This window comes from Stegostoma tigrinum, chromosome 19 (assembly GCF_030684315.1).
Source record: "Stegostoma tigrinum isolate sSteTig4 chromosome 19, sSteTig4.hap1, whole genome shotgun sequence".
Taxonomy (NCBI): Eukaryota; Metazoa; Chordata; class Chondrichthyes; order Orectolobiformes; family Stegostomatidae; genus Stegostoma; species Stegostoma tigrinum.
In genome coordinates this window covers 493,705-518,090 of record NC_081372.1, presented here as the reverse complement: position 1 = coordinate 518,090, position 24,386 = coordinate 493,705, and the positions used below count along the sequence as shown (strand labels likewise).

Here is a 24,386-nt window from a genome sequence, read left to right as displayed (position 1 = left end):
AACTACTGAAATTCTTTTTCACTTCCTCCAGTGCCATTCCATCCTTTCTTCAGTAAGGAGACCAAAACTACACCGTATTCCAGGTGTGGCCTCACCAGCACCATATTCAGATGCAGCATAACTTCCTTATTTTTAAACTCCATTCTTCTAGCAATGAAGGACATTGTTGTATTTACCTTCTCAATTACCTGCTGCACCTGCAAACTGACGACTTTGTGATTTGTGCACAAGAATATCCAGGTCCCTCTGCACAGCAGCATGCTGCAATTTTTCACTGCAATTTTTTAAAATAATAGTCCATTTTGCTGTTATTCCTACCAAAATGGATGACCTCACATTGACCAACATTGTATTCCATCTGCCAGACTCTTGTCCACTCACTCAAACTATATATCTCACTTCAGACTTTGTGTTCTCTGCACACTTTGCTCTACCACTTTGCTTTACCAGACTCTCTATCCCTTGATATCCAGGGTTCTCTTAACCTGCTGCCCTTGCCCTTAACTGTTAGGCCCTGAATTGATTGAATGCATGTGACAATAAATGATTCAATTCAATGTAGAAATACAGTGAAAAGTGTGTACCTTTGCCATACATAAATGATGCCATTCACATTAGCTTAGAATAAGACAAAAAAAGAAAACTTGAAAATGCAATTTTCCACTGCCGCAGTCCTGCTCCAGGCTTTCCAGCTAAGAGGGATGGGGGAAGGTGAAATAGAATTACTACAGAAGACCATAAGACCATAAGATATAGGAGTGGAAGTAAGGCCATTTGGCCCATCAAGTCCACTCTGCCATTTAAATCATGGCTGATGGGCATTTCAACTCCACTTCCCTGCACTCTCCCCGTAGCCCTTGATTCCTTCTGAGATCAAGAATTTGTCGATCTCTGCCTTGAAGGCATCCAACATCCCGGCCTCCACTGCACTCCGTGGCAATGAATTCCACAAGCCCACCACTCTCTGGCTGAAGAAATGTCGTCTCATTTCAGTTCTAAATTTACCCCCTCTAATTTTAAGGCTGTGCCCACAGGTCCTAGTCTCCCCAGCTAACGGAAACAACTTCCTAGTGTCCACCCCTTCTAAACCATAAATTATCTTGTAAGTTTCTATTAGGTCTCCCCTCAACCTTCTAAACTCTAATGAGTACAATCCCAGGATCCTTAGCCGTTCATCATACGGTAAACCTACCATTCCAGGGATCATCCATGTGAATCTCCGCTGGACACGCTCCAGGGCTAGTATGTCCTTCCTGAGGTGTGGGGCCCAAAATTGGACATAGTATTCTAAATGGAGCCTAACTAGAGCTTTATAAAGCCTCAGAAGCACATTGCTGCTTTTATATTCCAACCCTCTTGAGATAAACGACAACATTACATTCGCTTTCTTAATTATGGACTCTACCTGCAAGTTAACCTTTAGAGAATCCTGGACCTACACTCCCAGATCCCTTTGTACTTCTGCTTTGCGAATTTTCTCACCGTTTAGAAAATAGTCCATGCCTGTATTCTTTTTTCCAAAGTGCAAAACCTCACATTTATTCACATTGAATTTCATCAGCCAGTTCCTGGATCACTCTCCTAAACTGTCTAATTCTTTCTGCAGCTTCCGCACGTCTTCAGTACTACCTGTCTGTCCACCTATCTTTGTATCATTGGCACGCTTTGCCGGAATGCCCCCAGTCCCTTCATCCAGATCATTAATGTATAAGGTGAACAGCTGCAGCCCCAACACTGAACCCTGCAGGACACTACTCGTCACCGGTTGCCATTCCGAAACAGCATTTTATCCCAACTCTCTGCCTTCTGTCAGACAGCCAATCCTCAATCCAGGCCAGTAGCTCACCTCGAACACCATGGGCCCTCACCTTGCTCAGCAGCCTCCCGTGAGGCACTGTATCAAAGGCCTTTTGGAAGTCTAGATAGATAACATCTACTGGGTTTCCCTGGTCTAACATACTTGTTACCTCTTCAAAGAATTCTAACAGGTTTGTCAGACACGACCTCCCCTTACTAGCAGGAGAAAAGAAAGGACAAAGAAAGAAATAGAAAAAGAACAGGCGAGCAGAGTGGAGCTATGAATGCAGTGACTTACCCTGTTGCCATCTTGCCGAAACTCTCATTCTGCTACTTTTGAAAGACACCCACTTTCCAAATGTAGAATTATCCACAAGTAGCTACCCTCAGTCTATTTGCCAGATCCTGTCTAATCATTGAAATTGGCCTGCCCCCAATTTGAACACTTAATTTCTGCATGATCCATATCCCTTTTCGTAATGATTCTGAAATTTAGAATAATGTCATTGTCTCCAAAATTCTAGCCCACTGAAACTGTGACTGTTTGACTGGCTTCGTTCTCTAGGATAGTTCTAGCACTGCCTCATCTCTAGTCAGTCTGTTTACGTACAGGCATAAAACTCTCCTGGATGCACTTTTTAAAAATTCTAGCTGTCTAATTCTTTCACACTAAGGCTATTCCTGTTAATGTTAGAAAAGTTGAAGTCCTTGACAACTGTAACCCTGTTTCTCTCATATTTTTCTATGATTTGCCTACATATCTGCTTCTCTTTTTTTTCTGTCACTCTTGGGAGACCTGTAATGTAATCCCAGCAAGATAATCACCCATTTGTTTTTTATTTATAAGCTCTACCCAAATGGTCTCATTTGAAGTCCTTTCTAGAATATCCTCCCTATTTACTGCAGTGATGGTTTCTTTTTATCAATAATGCAACGACCCAATCCTCATTGAACCTGAAACTTCAGTGAGCTGCCAGTTCTGTCCTTCCTTTAGCCAAGTTCATCTGCCTTACCAGTCAAGCTCCTGGCATTAAAGTAGATGTGCTTAACATTCCAGATCTCCCATATGCCTTATCTTCCCCATGTCTTCTCCACTTTTTGGACGCCGTGGCATTCCTTCTACATCTGATTGGGCCTTACTCTTGACTTTACAGCTGCTGTATGCCCCATTCACCTGCCATATCAGTTTAAATATTAATGGACAACTTCAATTTACAAAGGGGCTGAGATAAGTCAGCATTAATGCGATGGAGGAAGAATGTCTGGTGTGTGTAGATGAAGGAGAACCAGTGGATCTGGTATATTTAGATTTTCAGCAGGCATTTGCTGAGTTACACACGGAGGTTAGTAAATGAAATGAAAGCATAAAGGTTTAGGGTGATATACTAGTGTGAAGTGAGAAATTAACAGCCAGAAAGCAGGAAGTAGGAGTAAATGGGTAGTTCTATGGCTGATGATAGGCTATTACAAGTGGGACACTGCAAGAACCAGTGCTGGAGCCATTGCTGTTCCCAGTCCATATAAATGACTGTGAGACATTGGATCAGAAATAGGCCGTTCAGTCCACTGAGTCTGCTCTGTTATTCATTGTAGCCATGGCTGACCTGATAATCCACAACTCCAGTTTTCTGTCTTTGCCCCATAAGCCTTGATTTGGATGTGGAGATGCCGGTGTTGGACTGGGTGGACAAAGTCAGAGGCCTCATGACATCAGGGTATAGTCCACTAGGTTTATTTCAGATCACAAGCTTTCCGAGTGCTGTTCCTTTGTTCAGTGAAGTGCAACTTCAGTGAGGTTTCAAGAGGACACGACAGATGGAATTAACGTGAATAAATGTGAAGTTACTCACTTCTGTAGAAAAAAAAAGCAGAATAATTTTAATGGTGAGAAATGGTCAGATGCACTACAAAAGAGACTAAGGTTCCTCAGATATCATCTTTCAAGCTTGATGACTACCATCTAGAAAGATACAGTTGGCAGATACAGAAATACCACCAGCAAAACAATCTAATGATGACCATGAAGCCATTGTTGATTGTCAGAGAAACCTATTTGCTTCACTAATGTTCTTTAGGGAAGGAACTGCCATCCTTACTTGGTCTGGCCTCATGTAACTCCAGATACACAGCAGTGTGGTTGACTCTTAACTGCCTTCTGGGCAATTAGGGATGGGCAATAAATGCTACCCAGCCAGCAATTCCCTCATCCCGTAAATGAATAAAGAAAAGAAAAGCAAATTCCCTTTGAAACTATTTTCCATCCTGTGTCAGAAGTATATTACCATTCCTTCAGTATCACTGGGTCAAAATTCTGGTGTTCCCTCCTTGTTAGCATTGACTGTACTCATGACAAATGGATTACATCAGTTCAAAGAGACAGCTTACCACCAGCTGCTCAAAAGCGATGAGGAAGGGCAATAAGTAAGCCAGTGACACCCATGCTCCATGAATGAATAAAAAAAGGGTGAGAATTGTAGGTGTTCAAAGGGATCTGGGTAGCCATGTCCTTGAGTCACTGAAAGCAAGCAGTCAGGAAGTCAGCGTGTATGTTGGCATTCGTTTTAAGAGCATTCGAGTACAGAAGAAAAGTAGTTCCCTATGTAAAGGGCATTACAGGTCAACCTACAGCACGTGGACTGCGGCACCTCAAGAAAACGGCTTAGTACCATGTTCTCAAGGGAAACTAGGGACAGGCAATAAATGCTGTCTCAGCCAGTGACACCCATGTCCCATGAGTGAATAAAAGCAAAATAAAATGCAGTTGTTTCGAGCCTTAGTCAGATCTTAGTTGGATCATTGTGTCTAGTTTTGGCCCCCTAAACTGTGAAAGAACTGAGATGAGAAGGAATTTTTTTCAGCCTGAAGATGGTGACTGTCTGGAACTGTGCTACTGAGGGCTGCAGAGGCCAAGTCATTGAGTGTATTTAAGGTAGAGATAGGATCTTGATTAATAAGGGGACCAAGGGTCAGGGGGAGAAGACAGGAGACTGGATTTGAGAATCATTATCAGCCATGATTAAATGGCAGAGCAGATTCAATGAGCTGAATACATTATTCTACTCCTGTATCTTATGGAATGGATATACTTGCCATGGAAGGCATTCAATGGAGATTGACCCAATTAATCCCTTAGATGGTAGGATTGTTTTATAATGAGGGATTGAGGGAAATGGGTCTGTATTCCTGGAAGTTTTAAAAGATGAGAGGTGATCTCTTGAACTTAATGCAGGACAGGGTGGATGTAAATAGGATGTTTCACAGGTTAAAGAGCAGGCCATTTAAGACTGAGTTGTGAACAAATTTCTTTACGCAGTGGCGAATTCTTTGGCTTTCTCTACACCAGAGGGCTGTTGAAACTCTAACATAGAGTATTACAGCGCAGTACAGACCCTTCGACCCTCGATGTTGTGCCGACATGTGAAACCAATATAAAGCCCATCTAACCTACACTATTCCATTATCATCCATATGTTTATCCAATGACCATTTAAATGCCCTTTAAGTTGGCGAGTCTACTACTGTTGCAAGCAGGGCATTCCACGCCTTACTACTCTCTGAGTAAAGTATCTACCTCTGACATCTGTCCTATATCTGTCACCCCTCAATTTAAAGCTATGTCCCGTCGTGCTAGCTATCACCATCCGAGGAAAAAGGCTCTCGCTGTCCACCCTATCTAATCCTCATCATCTTGTATGTCTCTATTAAGTCGCCTCTTAACCTTCTTCTCTCTAACTAAAACAGCCTCAAGTCCCTCAGCCTTTCCTCATAAGACTTTCCCTCTGTACCAGGCAACATCCTGGTAAATCTCCTCTGCACCCTTTCCAATGCTTCCACATCCTTCATATAATGTGGCGACCAGAACTGTACACAATACTCCAAGTGCGGCCACACCAGAGTTTTGTACAGCTGCAATATGACCTCATGGCTCTGAAACTCTATTCCTCTACCAATAAAACCTAACACACCGTATGCCTTCTTAACAACCCTGTCAACCTGGGTGGCAACTTTTAGGGATCAATACTCATGGACACTGAGATCTTTCTGCTCATCCACACTACCAAGAATCTTACCATTAGCCCAGCACTCTGTATTCCTGTTACTCCTTCCAAAGTGAATCACCCCATTCTTTTCCACATTAACCTCCATTTGCCACCTCTCAGCCCAGCTCTGCAGCTTATCTATGTCCCTCTGTAACCTGCAACATTCTTCTGCTATCCACAACTCCACCGTCTTTAGTGTCATCCGCAAATTTACTAACCCGTTCTTCTACGCCCTCATCTAGGTCATTTATAAAATGACAAACAGCAGTGGCCCCAAAACGGATCCTTGCGGTACACCACTAGTAACTGAACGCTAGGATGAACATTTCCCATCAACCACCACTCTCTGTCTTCTTACAGCTAGCAAATTTCTGATTTCAGTTTACAGAAGGATTAGAGAACCCTGAAAATTCTGAAAAATTCATGTCTGCCATTTACAATGTCTTAAACAGACTCATGGAAATTGCCCCTTTACCGTTCATTTCAATACATGTGAAATTACTTCTCACTGGACTTAATAAAATGCAGTCATTATACCAGTCTTTCAATTCTGGGCCTCAAATTTCACATTTTCCTTAATGCTTTCAAAATGTATAAGTTTTTCAATCTGAACTTGGCCCAGTCTAATCAGTAATGATTGAACTCATTCCTTCTGTTTCAACATTTGCTATTCCACATTATCTTTGCCTTTTTGCCTTACTGCATGTATAACATAAAATATTGAATTTTTATAGTGTTTGACAGACCAAAGTAAATCTGTTCAAGATATGCAACTAATGTTTGGTTTTCCTCTGTATGCAGGTGATCTGCTAGAAAGTTTGGTGACACATCCAGAGTATAAGCTGCTAAGCCTGATGAACACCCCATTGATGTCTGACAAGTCTCTGCAATTCAGTACGTTTACCTGGCCAGCTCTTGTGAAGAATTTGCGACAAATGCTGATTTCCAATGCTAAAGTGGAAGCAGGTTCGTGATGTCTTCACAACAAACAGCAGCAACTTGCATTATATAATGCCTTTAAGCATCACGGGAAAGTAAGAGAAAAATGGGTACTGAGCTACAGGACAAGCTTTTGAGATTTCGACGTGAAAATATATTGCGATTCTTTCAGTGTCACTGTGTCAAAAAATTGGGTCTCCCTCTCCAACAGCACTGTGGATCTACCTGCAGCAAATGGACTGCAACAGTTCAGGAAGGAAGCTTGCCATCACCTTCTGTAGGGCAACTAAGGATGGACAATAAATGCTTGCCCAGTCAGTGATGCTCATATTGCATGAATAAATAAAAAAAAGTCTGCCAGTGTGTCTCTACAGACCAACCCTTGACCCAATATCCCAGTCACTTCAAGTTCAAATTCAAACTGAGTGTTAGTGACCGAGTTATTGCTAAGTTATTGCTGCTTGCTAGCAATTGTTGACGAGAACTTTCATCACTTTAGTGTTGATCGAGAGTAGACTGATTGTGTGGTCGTTGTTTGTTGGGTTGGATTTGTCCTTCTTTTTGTTTATAGGACATACCTAGAAAATCTTTCAGAATGTTAGGTAGAACCCAGTGTGGTAGCTGTAGTGGATTATCTTAGCTAGGTGCAGCAAGTTCTGAAGCGCGTGTCTTTCTGTAAAACTGCTGGAATGGTGTCAGGACCTGTAATCTTTACAGCATCCAGTGTCTACAACTGTTTCTTGACATCATATGGAGTGAATAATATTCGCTGAAGACTGGCATCTGTGATGCTGTTGACTTGTAGAAGAAACCGAGATGGAATCATCCACTCAACATCTCTGACTGAAGATAGTTGCAGATATGTCAGCTTTTTGCACTGATATTCTGGGCTGTCCCATTGTTGAGGTTGGAGATGTTCATGGAGCATCCTCTAGTGAGACGTTTAGTTGTCCACCACCATTCACAATTAGATGCGCAGGAAGTATTTCAGAGCACTTGGCAACCATGTAGTATTCCAGTTAAAAAGGGAGATTCTATGGCAAGCACCATCCGTTGGTGACTAAGGAAGTTAAAGATATTTTCAAGCTGGAAGAGAAAGCATATATTTCTGCAAGGAGACAGTAAGAACTGCTGATTCTGGAGTCAGAGATAACTCAGTGTGGAGCTGGAGGAGCATAGCGGGTCATGCAGCATCAGAGGAGCAAGAAAATTGACGTTTCGGGTCAAGACCCTTCCTTAGAAACGTCAACTTTCTTGCTCCTCTGATGCTGCTGGCCTGCTGTGCTCCTCCACCTCCGCACTGTGTTATCTATTTCTGCAAGGATGAGTGGCAAGGCAGGGGATTGGATAGAAAATAAAGCAATGAATAAGATTAATATGGAGGGCAAAAATTAAGGCAGGCTAAAAATATAAAAATACGTAGGAGTTGATAAAGAAATTTAAAAAGGAAAAGTACAAGTGAAGCAAACATTGGCCCTCCATTTGGAGGGAATGGGGAATTGGCAGCAGAATTGAACAGATTTGCTGGCAGATTGTGAATGTGTTCTCTTTGCAGGAGCACTAGGAAAGTAGTATGTTATTTAAATGGAGAATGATTGAAGAACTAAAAGGTACAAGTCACATCTAGATATCTTGGTACAGGAATTGAAGTGTATTAATGTGCAGGTACAGCAAATGATTAGAAAAGCAAATGGGCTTGTTTTGTCATTTATTGAAAATAAGGATGTGTTGCTCTTATATAGAACACTGTTGAGACCATACCTGAAAAACTGTGTACAGTTTGGTTAGCTTATTTTAAAAGAAGTATATGTGTTTGTCACAGTTTAGAGGAGCATCACTTCACTGATTTCTGCAATGAAAGGGTTATCTTGCATGAAAAGATTGGACGGACCGGATCTGTGTCCATTGGAGTTTAGAAGGACACAGTGATTTTATTGAAACATACAATATCCTGAGGGGACTTTCATGACATGGTGAATTTTGTGAGGATGATTGCATTTGCAAGAGAGTTGAGAATTCAGGAAAATTTTTCAAAAATGTGCAGTTTCCTATTTAGCAACTGAGACAAGGAGGATTCTTTACCCTGAAGGTCATGAGCTTTGACACTCTTTTGCCCTGCCAGTGGGTGGTGCAGTACTTTCAAGGCAGAGATCGATTCTGGACTGTCAAAGGAGTCCAAGATTGTAAGGTGGAAGTCTGGCATTGAGGTCATGTTCAGATGTGATCTTCCTAAATTAACAGAGCAGCTCAAGGGACTGAAGAGTCTACTCCTACTTATAATTTGTTATGTTAGTATAATAAGACCATAAAAAATAGGAACAAGAGTAAGCTATTTAAGCTTACTACTTGAGTCTGCTGTGCCATTCAGTAAGATCATGGCTTATCTGACATAATTCACATTGATTCCCCTATTGACCAAGCATCTGTCTATTTGGCCTTAAATATACACAAGGACTCTGCCACCACAGCTCTCTGTGTCAAGGAATTCCAAAGATACTCGACTGTAAGATGAAATTCCTCCTCACCTCAGTCTTATATTGGCTCCCTTTTATTCTGAGATAATGCCCTCTGGTTAGATATTCCCCTATGAAGGCAAACACTCAGCATTTACACTGTCAAGCCCTTTAAGAATCAGATGATCCAATGAGATCACCTCTCATTCTTCTTAATTCCTCCAGTGAGTGTGTCCCAACCTATTTAGCCTTTGCTCATAAGACAATCCCTCCAATATCAACAAGGATTATTCTTGTGATCCTTCTCTGGCCTGTCTCCAATGAAATGATATCTTTCCTTTAAATAAGGGCACCAAAAGAGCTCATGATGCTCAAGGTGTGATCTCGCCAGCACCTTGTACAGTTGTGCTAACACTTCCTAACTCCTGTACAATCGGTTCTGCTAGAATGCGATAATTGCATTCCTGTGCAAAACATCACATTGTAGAAAATCACGCTATAGAAATAATGGGGTCTATTGGAAAAATGGGGCCAGAGCAAACCACCAAAAATTATCGCTCAAAAATCACTTAAGTCTAACACAAAGGATAGCACAGTTTGAGTAAATGTTTAATTCCTATCTAATAAAGAAATAAAAGTAAATCTAACGCCTTACCTTGAAAAAATATCAAGATGACTTGATGGGGGCGGGGGGATCAGTTTTGAGGTTGCAGTGTTGTTAATTCAAGGGCTGATGGTTGTTGTCGTCATCATCATCATCACCTTCAGGTGCAGTTGTGGTTGCAGTGTTAGGGCAAAAAATAGTTAATCCAGAAGTGGATAGCTGTGGTTCGTTATCTTCTGACTGTTTGTTTCTTGGGGGTTGACTTTTTTAAAAAAAAGTCTGGTTTTTGCTGCTTTGCCCATTTTTGCATTTTATTTTCATGAAGAAGCTGTTTATAGGGTGCTAAATAAGATCTTATTCCACGAACAGCTACTCTGCTGCATTCTCCATTGTAATTGTTGTCTTCTGAGAGATGCAAATGCTTCTCCAATTTCCCTCTGGATAGAAGACAAAACAGAAGTGGAAAGCTCTCGTGGTGTTACTTTTGCACAACTACTTCTTCATCTCCAGTTTCCACTTCCCCGTCAGCGACAATTTGTTGTACACCAGCTGCAAAGAGGTCTTCACAGTGAGACTCAAGCAGCTCCTCAACATCCTCACTCTCCACTCTTCAAATTGTGTTACAGCCAACACAAATTCACATTTTAGAAATAGAGTTCCCCTATTCGTCAGTCATGTTATACCCAATTCATGTTACTGGAACATGTGTTACAACAGAATGGACTGTACTCCAACCCCCTTGAAATAAGGGCCGACATTCCATCAGCTTTCTAGCACCTCTGTGCTAGCTTTCTGTGTTTGCACAAGTATCCCCAAGTCCCATTGCAGTGCAGCCTTCTCCACTTTTTCTCCATTTCAAGAAGTTTTCTCTTGTTCTCCCTTTTAAAATGAGCAACTTCATGTTTTCCCACATTATAGACCATTTCCCAGCTTCTTATCCACTTACTTAATCTACCAGTATCTGTCTGTAAACTATTTGTATCCCTTTTGCAACTTGCCTTTCCATCAATTTTTGTGTCATGTGCAAATTCATTTACAATACATCGGTTCCTTCCTCCAAGTCTTTATATTGTAAACAGTTGCAGCCCCAGCACTGATTCCCTGTTGAACCACACTGTGATGCACACAGGAATATGGAGGAGGCCATTCAGGCTCTTGAGCTTGTTTCATATATCAAACACAAATACTGAAGCACAGAAACACCACACTGCCCATTGTGCCTGCACCAGCCAGAAAATGATTGATCAGCCTGTTCCTACTTTCCAGCTTTTAGGCCATAGCTTGTGGTACATAGCAAAGCATCTTTTAAATGTGTTGAGGGTTTCTTCCTGTACTTTCTTTTCAGGTGGCAAGTTCTAAACCCCACTTTTTTTTGATGTAAAAAGACCTATCTACTCTCTAATCCTACCTTTTACCATAAAATCTATGGCCCCTTGTCACTGAACCCTCTGCTAAGGGAAGTATTGCTCTACCTGTTCACGCTATCAAAGCCCCTTAACCTTGTGCATTTCAATCAAATTTCCCCTCACCTTGCTGTTTACCAGTAAGGAAAATCCCAGTTGCTCCAAGTTTTTCCTCATCCTGGCAGCATTCTTGTCAATCTCCTCTGTCCCCTCTCTAGTCTAGTTGCATCCTTTCTGTAATGAAGTGATCAGAACTGCATGCAGTACTGAAGTTGTGGCCGAACTGTTTTATTCAATTCTAGCATAATCTCCCTGGTCTTTTATTCTATAGCTCAGCTACTAAAGGAAAGGTTCCCATATGCTGTCTTTACCATTTTATCCACCTCTTCAGCTGTCCTCAGGAACCTGTGAACATTCACTTCAATTCCGCTACTTCCCATACACTTAGTATTATTCCATTTCCTAGGTGGGAGGTTTGCTGTAGTTATTTGGGAGGGTTTAAAATAGTGGGGCAGGGCCAATAAGTTCAGGGGACTGGGGACAAAAGAGAGATTCATTAAGTTTGCAGATGACACAAAGATTGGTGGAGATGCTTATAGTGCTGACGATTGTGAAAGGATACAACAGATATAGATTGTTGACTTGGGCACAGAAATGGCAGGTGGCGTTTAGTTCAGACAAATGTGAGGTGGAGGATAATTTTGGAGGATAAAATTTAAGTGTGAATTATACTGTAAATGGCAGAACCCTTAGGAACATTAACATATCGATGGATCTGGGCGTGCAAGTCTGCAACACCAGTGGCCAAGGTGATTAAGAAGACATATGGCATGCTTGCGTTCATCGGCTGTGGCATGAAGTACATGAGTTGACAAACCATGTTACAGCTGTATAAAACCCTTGTTAGTCCGCATTTGAAGTAGTGTGTGCAGTTTTGGTCATCACACTACCAGAAGGACGTGGAAGCGTTTGAGAGTGCAGAGAAGGTTCACCAGGATGTTGCCCAATCTTGCAGGCTTTGGCTATGAGGAAAGGTTAAAAAGACTTGGATTGTTTTCACTGGAAAGACAGTGGCTGAGAGGAGATCTGATAGAGGTCTACAAAATTATGAGAGGCATAGATAGGGTGGATAGTCAAAGGCTTTTTTCCAGGGTTGAAGTTTCAATTACAAGGGGGCACAGGTTCAAGGTGAGAGGGGGAAGAGTTTAAGGGAGATCTGCGAGGGAAGCTTTTCACACAGAGAACAGTAGCAGTCCGGAATGCACTGCCAGAAGAAGTGGTGGAAGCAGGCATGTTGGCAACATTTAAGAAGCGTCGGGATAGTTACATGAATAGGGAGGGAATAGAGGGATATGGACCGAATAAGGGCTGAAGGTTTGTTTTTTTTAAAATTTAGTTTGGGCATGATAATTGGCACAGGCTTGGAGGGCTGAATGTCTTATTCCTGTCCTGTAGTTCTCTTTTTTTATTCTTTGCTTTCTGTAATCCATTGCATTGTTTGACCTCCCTAGGTGCATCACGTCATACTTCTCCAGATTGAATTCCATTTGGTACTTTTCTGCCTACCTGACCTTCTGCAGTTTATAGCTATCCTCTGCACCGTCAACTACATTGCCAACTTTTGTTTTGTTTGCATAACTTATACTTACCCACTACATTTATATCCAAATTGTTAATATATACCAACAAAAGGAGGGGACCTAGTATGAAGTTGTTACTGGGGGAAATGGCATAACCCCTGTGATAATTAAACCAAAACACAAGCCCTGGTCTGTTATGACAGGAGTAGAGGTTCCCTTCTAATTACCCCTGACATGCCCAGAAAAACTCCCCTTTCCCCTTGTAATCTGTTTAAAAAAATCCCTGATCCCCTTTATAAGAATAAATTAATTTATTTAACTCTAACAATGAACAAATTAACAATAATTAACAAACCAAACAATTTCCACCTAAGTACTACTACTCCCTAACTGGTCTAACTTCTGGTATACTGTTCAAATAAACCAATTAATAAGACAACGATAAATTAGAACCAAATCTGTCCAAGTTCTCTCAAACTATCTTCTGGAACACTCTGCCTTCTTCAGCCTTTTTCCTGCTGATCTCACGCTACAAATGTTTTTCTTTGGTTAATTTCTGCTGTTAGGGATGTTTTTCTCTGTAATTGCCTCTGTGAAGTCTTTTAGCTTGAAATGTTGTGGTACTTTTTTAAGTAGCTGGTGCTTTCTCTGAGGGCTAAAAGGTGTTGTCTCTTGGCAGTTGGCGCACTCCAATTTTCCCAACGCCCTCATCTTTATACCCGTAATGATACCACAAAATTTCTTATGTAGGATTAGTTTGATGATGTCAGTACCATCCGATTTAAATTTAATAGACTTTTAGTATCTGAGGGCTTGGCTTAAATTGATTGGCTAAGTTTGAAAAGACTTGTTGTTTTGGTAAAAATGCTGTTTGGCTGGTTGACACAATCTTTCCATTCAGACAGTCTCTGTACACTTGTTTGCAAGCTTCCAAGCACAGACAAAGCACAATCTCTTAAAGGGATCATGCACTGTTTTTCAGTTCATGAGTATTCTACACAACTTCGTAACGGAACCAACTGGAGTCAGCCTTCCAGTTGCCAAAAATCACCTGTTGACCATTACCCTTAATGTTCTGCCACTGAACCAGTTTTGTATTCAGCTTGCTATGATCCTCAGAATATTGTGTTTTTATTTTTTTTTAAACCAGTCTTTCATCTGGGACCTTGTTAAAAGCTTTGCTAAAGTCCATGTAGACCACATCAACTACACTACTCTCAGCCAACCTTCCTTGTTATTTTCTCAAAAAAGTAAATCTGAACAAGGTCTTCCCTGAACAAATTCATGTTGACTCCTTAATTAATCTGTTTCAGCATGTGACAGTCTGTCCTGTCTCAAATTGATTTCAGCAGCTTTTTAAATACTGAGGTCAGACTGATTGGACTGAAATGATCAGGTTGACCCCTCCTTCCCTTTTTAAGCAACAGCATTACATTAGCGGTCCTCTAATCCTCTAGCACAATATTTGTATGTATTAAGAATTGAAAAATGATGGTTTCCACCTTTCCTGCTTTTAACAGCCTGGGTGAATTTCATCCAGCCCTGATGATAATTCACTTTCAACGATGGTAATCTGACAAATATATCCAGTGTCCCCATGTTCATCATATCCACTGTTTTACACTCGTGCTCCTTAGTTACAATATCTGTATTGTTCCTCTGTCTTGTGAATACAAACATAAAATACTCATTAAGAACTATACCTACACCTTCAACCTTACACATTGGTTTCTTTGTTTAATCTTTTGCCTATTCTTTCCATAGTTGTCCTCTTCATCTTCATGTATAAATGAAACGTTTTTATGTTTGTCTTGATTTTGCTTGCTAGTGTTTTCTTGTGCTTTCTCTTCTGTTTTCTAATTTTGCATTTGTTTTCAGCCCTCCACTTTCTATACTTTTTAGTTTTCTGTCGTGCCGAGCTGTCACTGTTATGCAAGAGCTTTTCTTTTCTGCCTTATTTCAACCTATAACCTCCTTGGCGATTGGAGCTTCTAGATTTGTCTGTCTCAGCTTTCTTCTCCCTTTCAGAATAATCCACTCATTCTTTTGTCTTCCATTTTCATTTCTGATTTTATCCTAACTGAACCTATCCTCTGATCTCTCCTTCAGCAAGGCATTTGATAAGGTTCCCCATGGTAGGCTCATTCAGAAGGTCAGGAGGAATGGGATACAGGGGAACTTAGCTGTCTGGATACAGAATTGGCTGGCCAACAGAAGACAGCGAGTGGTAGTAGAAGGAAAATATTCTGCCTGGAAGTCAGTGGTGAGTGGTGTTCCACAGGGCTCTGTCCTTGGGCCTCTACTGTTTGTAATTTTTATTAATGACTTGGATGAGGGGATTGAAGTTTTCAGACGACACGAAGGTTGGAGGTGTCGTTGACAGTATAGAGGGCTGTTGTAGGCTGCAGCGGGACATTGACAGGATGCAGAGATGGGCTGAGAGGTGGCAGATGGAGTTCAACCTGGATAAATGTGAGGTGATGCATTTTGAAAGGTCGAATTTGAAAGCTGAGTACAGGATTAAGGATAGGATTCTTGGCAGTGTGGAGGAACAGAGGGATCTTGGTGTGCAGATACATAGATCCCTTAAAATGGCCACCCAAGTGGACAGGGTTGCTAAGAAAGCATATGGTGTTTTGGCTTTCATTAGCAGGGGGATTGAGTTTAAGAGTCGTGAGATCTTGTTGCAGCCCTATAAAACTTTGGTTAGACCGCCCTTGGAATACTGCGTCCAGTTCTGGGCGCCCTATTATAGGAAAGATGTGGATGCTTTGGAGAGGGTTCAGAGGAGGTTTACCAGGATGCTGCCTGGACTGGAGGGCTTATCTTATGAAGAGAGGTTGACTGAGCTCGGACTTTTTCCATAGGAGAAAAGGAGGAGGAGAGGGGTCCTAATTGAGGTATACAAGATAATGAGAGGCATAGATAGAGTTGATAGCCAGAGACTATTTCCCAGGGCAGAAAAGAATAACACGAGGGGTCATAGTTTTAAGCTGGTTGGAGGAAAGTATAGAGGGGATGTCAGAGGCAAGTTCTTTACACAGAGAGTGAGAGAGCATGGAATGCGTTGCCAGCAGCAGTTGTGGAAGCAAGGTCATTGGGGACATTTAAGAGACTGCTGGACATGCATATGGTCACAGAAATTTGAGGGTGCATACTTGAGGATCAATGGTTGGCACAACATCGTGGGCTGAAGGGCCTGTTCTGTGCTGTACTGTTCTATGTTCTATGTTCTATGAGGAAATTGAATGCCAAGTTTGCAAATGACACAAAAATAGGTGAGAAGGCAAGTGGTGAGGATTTTTAAAAAAGTAATTCATGTGATGTGGGTATTATTGGCTATTCCAGCATTTATTGCCCATCCTAAATTGGCCAGTGAGCAGTTAAGGCTGAACCCATATTGCTGTGGATTAGGAGTTACACATAGGCCAGCGATTTCCTTCCTTAAAGGACCTCAAGTGAACCAGATGGGTATTTTTCCAACAGTTGCCAATGGTTTCATGGTTGTCATCAGGCTCTTAATTGATTTTTTTTACTGGATTCAGATTCGACCATCTGCCATGGCAGAATTTGCACCCAAGTCCCCAGAATATTGGCTGGGTCACTCGACTTGTAGTAAGTGATAATACTACAAGGACATGGGCCATCGCCTCTCAGTGTGGCCACAGAGAATATTCACAGGTTAATCAAGTGGGCAAAACTTGGCAGATGGAACATTATCTGGGCATGTGAGAGGTTATGTACTTTGGCAGAAAGTATAACGAAGTTCCTTATTATTTAGATGGAGGTGATGGACCTATTCATACTGGAGTTTTAAAGAAATGAGAGGTGATTTTATTGTAACAGTCAAGATCCTCCGGTGGCAGGGTAGATGTGGAAAAGTGATTTCCCCTTGTGGAAGAGTCTAGGAGCAGTGGGGGACATGATCTCAGAGTAAGGGGCCATCCAGTTAAGATGGAGATGAGGAATTTTTTTCTGATGGTAGTGAATCTGTGGTATTCTTCACTACAGAGGGCTGTCAAGGCTGAGCTGATAAGTATGTACAAAGTTGAGAGTTTTTAATCAAAGGAATTGAAAATTATGAGGAAAAAGACAGGGAAGTATGTAGATTATCAGATCAGCCATCTGAGGAGCTGAGCGACCTTCTTCTGTGTCTACATCCTGTCATCACCTGGTGGTCTTATTTTTGTGGTTAGCATGTCAAAGAACAAACAAGTGGACATTTTTCCTCCATATTGTTACTAGTACAGTGGAGAAAATGCAGGATCTGTTTCTGTTGTCAGGGATCGATTGGCAAATGAAACTGCCCTCAGCAGGCCATCCTCCAGCTTCAAAACTTATCTCTGACAGGGAGCTACACTTCAATACCTCTCTGACCAACCTTCTGGTATTGCGGGGGAAGGAGGTATTGCAAGCTGACACCGGTGAGTACAGTCTCTCATTTTCAATATACACAGAAGCCAGAGAGTGCTGGTTTATCTCAGTTGATAAACCTATACCTTGGATGAGAAGAAGAACTGGAGTATGATATCCACATTAATGTAATGCAGATCTGAGGGAATGCACCATTGTTGCAGCTGCTGATTTCCTGGTGGGAGGATCAAATCAAGCCATCTTTGCTTGTTCTTATGATTCAAGTGGATGATTAAGTACTGATGGCCTCTGCTTAAAGTTTTGTATGTGTTACCAACAGCGATTTGTTATCTCATATGCTGCTGGAACCTTGCAAATAACATTGGCTACTATGTTTAGTCTCTCTCAATCTTTCCCTTAAGAAAAGTGTACAAGCTTAGGATGTTTGCTGGCTAATTGAGTAATTGAATCTGTCACTGCTATATGTTGACGCTGTAGGCATGTATTTAGAGTATTCCATAATCCTGTATCTCTGTTAATCTTGATAATTCATTTTGTTCTCTTTCAGAAACTTTAGACAGCAAATTTCAATTTAATCTCGAAAGATTTAAGTCATTGGTTATAGGAAATTTGGAGTGTTAACATGGTGTATTCCTTTTCAGTCCCAAGCTGTTTAAATTAGTGAAACACAATCGCATTGCTGCTTGGTGCTTTAACCTATTGGACTTCCATAATATAAGATTTCAAATTACAAACCATGACTAATGTTAGTGTTTTTAAAAATAAAAACTAAAATTTATCATTCTTCACAATTCTGTGATGGTAGCTTTAACAGAAAACAAAGAAGTCATTGAGGTGTCTCAGGAACATGTGAGCAATGTATAACTTTTTGTATGGGACACATCTTGTCTCCCATTCTGAGCTCTTGTAGTTTAGGTTTATGCCCTAATCTGTTGAAGCAGCTTTCTCCCACTCCAACCTAGCACTTCAAATTAATTTGTGACGATAATTTACATTATTAGATGGTTTTAAAGAGCAAGCACTGTACACCACCTGGATGCCTGCTGATTCTGCCCTCAACATATGGAGAACTTGCACAACTTTTAACAAGTACGAAAAATCAGCAACTGTTGTCAGCAACAGCCAGTGTCTGCAGAAACCCCTGGACAGCACTGTGGCAAAAGCTTGGGACATGTTTGCTTCACGGTTAGTATCAGTTCAAGATATTGAAATGCAAATTTCCCAAATAGGACCTGTTTACTTCTGAATTACTTTTATTTATGTTTTATGGCACTACTTTATTAGTGATTCTTTTGTCTGCTTGACCTGTTTTATGACTCAAGTTTTTTTTATCCATTCATGAGATGAGGATGTCACTGGCTAGGCCAGCATTTGTTATCTGTCCCTAATTGTCTAGAGCGCAGTTAAGAGTCAGTCATACTGCTGTGTGTCTGGAGTCACATGTAGGCCAGACCAGGTAAGAATGGCAGTTTCCCTCCTCAGAGACATTAGAACATATTTGCAAGTCTCTCCATTCTATTATAGAAGGTGGAGTCTCTATTTTGCACCCATCCACTGGAATTGTGAATCTGTATTGCTCAGTGTCCATGCTACTGGATTTTAAGTTGAGATTGTTTGCTTCTGATTTTGCTTTTTTTTATATATTTCAGACACCTTAGATTCTTAGAAATCATTTTACTTTTAGATAGAAATCTTGGAAATGTTTTTAGCAGCAAGTTATTTTGTTTTGCAATTATATCTTTTAGTCTATTCAGAAATTTTGATTTGATGTTTTGTTTTAGAGCATATGTGCATCAGTACATGAAACATGGAATCTCAGAAGAGGACTTTCTGGATTGTTTCACAACTGTAGAACAGATCATCGCAAGTTATTCTAGCCTTGGATAATAGATCTTGTAGGATCTGAATTCTGTAAATTGTGTAAAATCATGTATAAAAAGCGTGTGAGCTAGGCACATTTTCCTGCTCCTTGTGACTCAGTGGATTCTAGAATAACTTGACTCACCCACAACTCATGATTGCTTCTGTCTGTAATAATTAAAAGCCATTGAAGCTTCTGAATGGATTTTTTTGCATTTTAATGTTGTATTTATCACAGAATATAATGCAAGCATTGTTATGGACTCTCTAGAGACTGATAATGTTTAATAATGAACAAAATCCTTGCAATGCCAACAGAAAGAAACTGCTGGACGAGATGTCATCTTTCAAAATTTTCCTGTGAGAAACCAATGAAAGCGAGCATAATTCAGGCAGTAACCCACCTGGTCTGAGAATTAATATTGCCAGTTAACTGTTCTTGTTACATCTGTACACCAGTGAAGGCCAAACTGTTCAGCACTTTCTTTTTGCGTTTTGTAAATAACATCACTATCTTGAAGTCTGTTTCTTAGTTTATACTTCTGACGAGCGCAAGAAGATGAGCTTTGACTTCTCAATAACAAAAACAGAATTTGCTGGAAAAGCTCAGCAGGTTTGGCAGCATCTGTGAGGAAAATATCAGGGTTAGCTTTTGGGGTCCGGTGACCCTTCCTTAGTTCCAGCAACTTCTGTTTTTGTTCCTAATTTACAGCATCTGCAGTTCTTTAGGTTTTTATTAAGCTTTGATTTGTTTCTGTTAGCAATGTAAAGAATGATATGGCTCATGCAATTATAAGCACTCTCATTACTTTCTGTGCACCTGTGGGACCCATTGCAGTTTTCGTCTTTGCAAATCAGCAAAGATTGAAAGGAATGTGCAGCCGTCCATGTCATTGAGAGGCAAACCAGGAGGAGTGTGCAATTCGGCATTATTGTTGAGAACACTGGGAGGAGTGCACTGTAATTCAGCATTGCTAGCCGACCTCTGGGAGGAACATGCTGCAATTCAGTATTTCACTGAGGTGGACCAAACAAGAGAAGATGAGCTGTATTTCTGAAATTATGTGCGTGTGTGTGTGTGAGAGAGAGAGAACATGCAACAGCTTTACAAGGAGCGCAAGACAGCAGCTACAGAAAGAGAAGTGTGGGCCTGCGTGAGATGGGCTCCAACAGTAGAGAACAAAGAGCGGCAGTAGAAAGTCCCTTCAACTTGTTTCTTATTTCAAGAGCTAACAATGATACTACAGAAAAACAGTTAAGTGACTGGTGGGTATTTTGTTGTGCTTTTTGATTGGACAATTTGTTTAATTAGATATTATCACAGCTTAAGAGTACAGTTTGAAAAAAAAATCACTTTTTAAATGTTCCGTATTCTTTGAGCTATCTTGGTAAGCAATATGTTTCAGCTGTAATGTGTGGGAGCTCGTGACCACCACTCCACAGTGACATCTTCCAGCAAGTGTTGCTGCTCGGAACTATGGCTCAGAGTTAATGAGCTGGCGTCTGAGCTGTGGGCACTATGACACATCAGGGAGGGCAAGAGATACCTGACCCATATTCAGGAGTCTATGACTGCATGTGAGGCAGGTATGGGCATTTGTAATTTAGCTTTGAAGGAACCTCAGCCAGTGCCCTTATCTAATACATGTGGTCTTCCTGCTCCTGGCATGAATGAAGGTACAGACTGCAGGGTGGGTGAGAAAACTGACCGCTGCATTCTGGTTCAGAGTACCGTTCAAGATGGGAGAGAAGAAAAATGTTGTAGTATTAAGGGATAGCTTACAGGAATTAATGCTTTTTTCTGCAGCACAGATCAAAAATCCTGAAGGTGATATTGCCCACCTGATGCCATCATTATAGCTATCACTTCTAGGGGACTAGACTAGACTAGTCTAGATGGAGGGGAAGCATCCAGTTGTTGTGGACCATGGCTAGGAAAGAGGTTCTTCTGTGGAATTACAAGGAGGTATTAATTTCCAGATTACCATTCGTTTGCAAATTGTCATAAGGAAATTAAGATTAAAGAGGCAAATGCAATGTCAAAAATTGGTCAGGGAGAAATGGTTTCAGATACTTGGGGCACTGGGACCAGTAATGGGGAAAGAAAGAGTCACTCTGTTGGAGTGGGCTTCATTTGAACCATGCTGGGTCCAGTGTCCTGGCACAAATAGAATTTAGAAGCAAATAGAAAAGACTAATTTCTAGATGACATCAGGAATTGCTTCTTGGAGCAGGATGTTGCAGAGCTACTTAGAAATCAGCTATTTTAGATTAAGTAATGTAGAATGAGGTAGGATTGATAGGACATCTTTGTAGTTAAGGATCTAATGGGGGACAGCAATCACATTATATATTTCAAATACAGTTTGAGGGAGAGCAACTCAACTTGAATAAGGGCAATTACAAACATGGAGAAAGAGTTGATTAATGCAAGTTGAGAAGATGGACTAAGAGGAAAGTCACTGAGTGAACTGTGGCAGATAATTAATCAGATATTTCATAATGTTCAAAAGTTTATTCTGATCAGAAAGGAGGATTCGATGAAGGGAGCATCACCTATTGTTAACAAAGGCAGTCAAGGAACATATCCAAGATTGAGGCATACAAAGTGGTGAAAACTTGTATTAGGCTAGAAGATTGGGAATTTTTTTTAAGAAACCAGCAACAGTTGAGTAACAGGCTAATAAATGCAGAGAAAATTGATTCGTGTATTGGCAAGAAATATATAAGTAAACAGCAAGAGCTTCTATGAATGTATAAAAGAAGTAGTTAAAGTAAGTGACACCCTTGGAGTTTGCAAGATTGGGTCTCGGGGAGCAGAACTGTTCGTGGGGGTTGTGAACAAGAGAGGGTAAAGCCATCGGTTCTCCTGTTTTGGATTGTTCAGGGGAGGTACCAATGTAAAGGGAAAACAACATTTCTTTACTATTTGAGAATGCATCAGATGATGACTGACAGTTATAGCAAACATTATAGTGAGCGTGAATACGAAAAGCTTGCTTAAAATTGATTGTAGCCATTTTGGTCATTTCATGTTGTGTAGAACTGGTCACAGACCATACAGGGCATAAAAGACCATCACGTTTGTGTATTGCGCTATAAGGGCAAACCCTATTATATTTATCACCCAGCAGCCCATTGCTTTTGTGCTCCTAAGATACTGCTTGGCCTGCTGTGTTCCTCCAGCTCCACACTTTGTTATCTTGGATTCTCCAGAATCTGCAGTTCCCATTATCTCTGAGCACTTTTTCCAGCTGTTCTGATGGATATGAATTTGGACCTGCCATTAGGAGTGGTGTGCAGCGGAGTTTAGAAAAATGAGGGGAGAGGGTGTTGGAATCTTGTGGAAACTTTCAGAATATGCAAGGGCTTATAAGTGTATGTGGAGAGTACATCCTTTGTGAAAGGATGACTCTTTTTTCAGAATTGAGATGAGGAACTTCTTCAGCCAGAGGGTGGTGAATCTGAGGAACTTACAGCCTCAGAATGCTGTGGAAGCCAAATCATTGGGTGTAATTACAATAGAGATAGGTGGATTCTTGATTAGTAAGGGATCATGGGTTACAGGGAGAAAGCAGAAGAATGATGTTGAGAAAGATATCAGCTATGATCAGTGGGCCAAATGGTCAAATTCTGCACCTATGTCTTATAGTGTTATGGTCAGTTCATTGATATTGTCATGTGTATTAAGAATGATCATTGCAGTCCCTTTGAATTTACTGATGTTTGATTTGGCCTTGAGGTCTTGTAATGCTACCACACATACACTTCAGTGTGAAAATTGCCAACTGTTACCAATGCACAGTGAAGGGATTCTTTCACATTTGTGAAAACCATTCAAGGCTTGCATATTGACAACAATACAATTTCTGAGGGTTGATTTGATATTGCTAGCTTATTTGCCAGTGTAGCATTTGAAAAAGCCATAGACAGTTGCAGTGCACCACTACATCATGAGGATCTAGGATCTACACTGTCTTATTCTCTAATTGGTATTCATTGAGCTGATGAGCTCAACTGCATAAGTTGTTGAATTCATTTTCAGTGATGATTTGTACTCCCAAATAGATGGTGTTGCTATGCTGGGCCCAGTGCATGCAAATAAGGTTTGTTCGAGTAGTTCGAGAGGGTTTAAACTAGTATGGCAGGGGGGTGGGAACCTGAGCTGTATACCAGAGGTGAGCGTTGATGCAGGTGAGGCAGTAGCAGGAGGTAGACCAGCTAGTGGGAAGGATTTTCCTGGGAAGGAACCAAGGGATCGGTTAAAGTGTGTTTGCTTTAATGCAAGGAGTATCAGGAATAAAAGTGATGAACTTAGAGCATGGATCAGTACCTGGTGCTATGATGTTGTGGCCATAACAGAGACATGGGTTTCTCATGGGCAGGAATGGTTGCTGGATCTTCCAGGGTTTAGAACATTTAAAAAGAATAGGGAGGGGGGAAAAAGAGGAGGGGGTGTAGCACTACTAATCAGAGAGGGTATCACAGCTACAGAAGCTTCCTTTGTCGAGGAAGATCTGCCTACTGAGTCAGTATGGGTGGAAATTAGGAATAGCAAGGGAGTAGTCACCTCATTAGGGGTTTACTAGAGGCCCTCCAATAGCAGCAGGGAGATTGAAGAAAGCATAGGTCGACAGATTTTGGAAAAGTGTGCACGCAGTAGGGTTGTTGTAATGGGTGACTTTAACTTTCCTAATATTGATTGGAACCTCCTTCGAGCAGAAGATTTGAATGGAGCTGTTTTTGTAAGGTGTGTTCAGGAGGGTTTCCTAACGCAGTACGTTGACAGGCCGACGAGGGGAGAGGCCATTCTAGACTTGGTGCTCGGAAACGAGCCGGGGCAGGTATCAGATCTTGTGGTGGGAGAGCATTTTGGTGATAGTGACCATAACTGCCTCACATTCTACATAGCTATGGAGAAGGAGAGGATTAGGCAAAATGGGAGGATATTTAATTGGGGAAGAGGAAACTATGATGCGATTAGACATGAGTTAGGAAGCATGGACTGGGAGCAGTTGTTCCATGGTAAGGGAACTATAGACATGTGGAGACGGTTTAAGGAACAGTTGTTGGGAGTGATGAGTAAATATGTCCCTCTGAGACAGGCAAGAAGGGGTAAGATTAAGGAACCTTGGATGACGAGAGCGGTGGAGCTTCTAGTGAAAAGGAAGAAGGTAGCTTACATAAGGTGGAGGAAGCTAGGGTCAAGTTCAGCTAGAGAGGATTACATGCAGGCAAGGAAGGAGCTCAAAAATGGTCTGAGGAGAGCCAGGAGGAGGCACGAGAAAGGCTTGGCAGAAGGAATCCGGGAAAACACAAAGGCGTTTTACACTTAC

The 24,386-nt window shown here is 41.3% G+C and overlaps 1 protein-coding gene across 2 annotated transcripts in view; it reads left to right on the top strand.

The window, feature by feature from the left end:
* Positions 1–19,255, top strand: part of tubd1 (tubulin, delta 1) — a 31,379-nt gene extending 12,124 nt beyond the window's left edge. For both annotated transcript variants that reach the window (XM_048550161.2, XM_048550160.2), the window contains exons 5-8: positions 6,639–6,803; positions 17,100–17,240; positions 18,192–18,375; positions 18,972–19,255. In XM_048550161.2, coding sequence (XP_048406118.2) covers positions 6,639–6,803; positions 17,100–17,240; positions 18,192–18,375; positions 18,972–19,077 — 596 coding nt within the window. In that variant the 3' untranslated portion in view covers positions 19,078–19,255. The remainder of the gene's footprint in view (positions 1–6,638; positions 6,804–17,099; positions 17,241–18,191; positions 18,376–18,971) is intronic.
* The last annotated feature ends 5,131 nt before the right edge of the window (positions 19,256–24,386 follow it).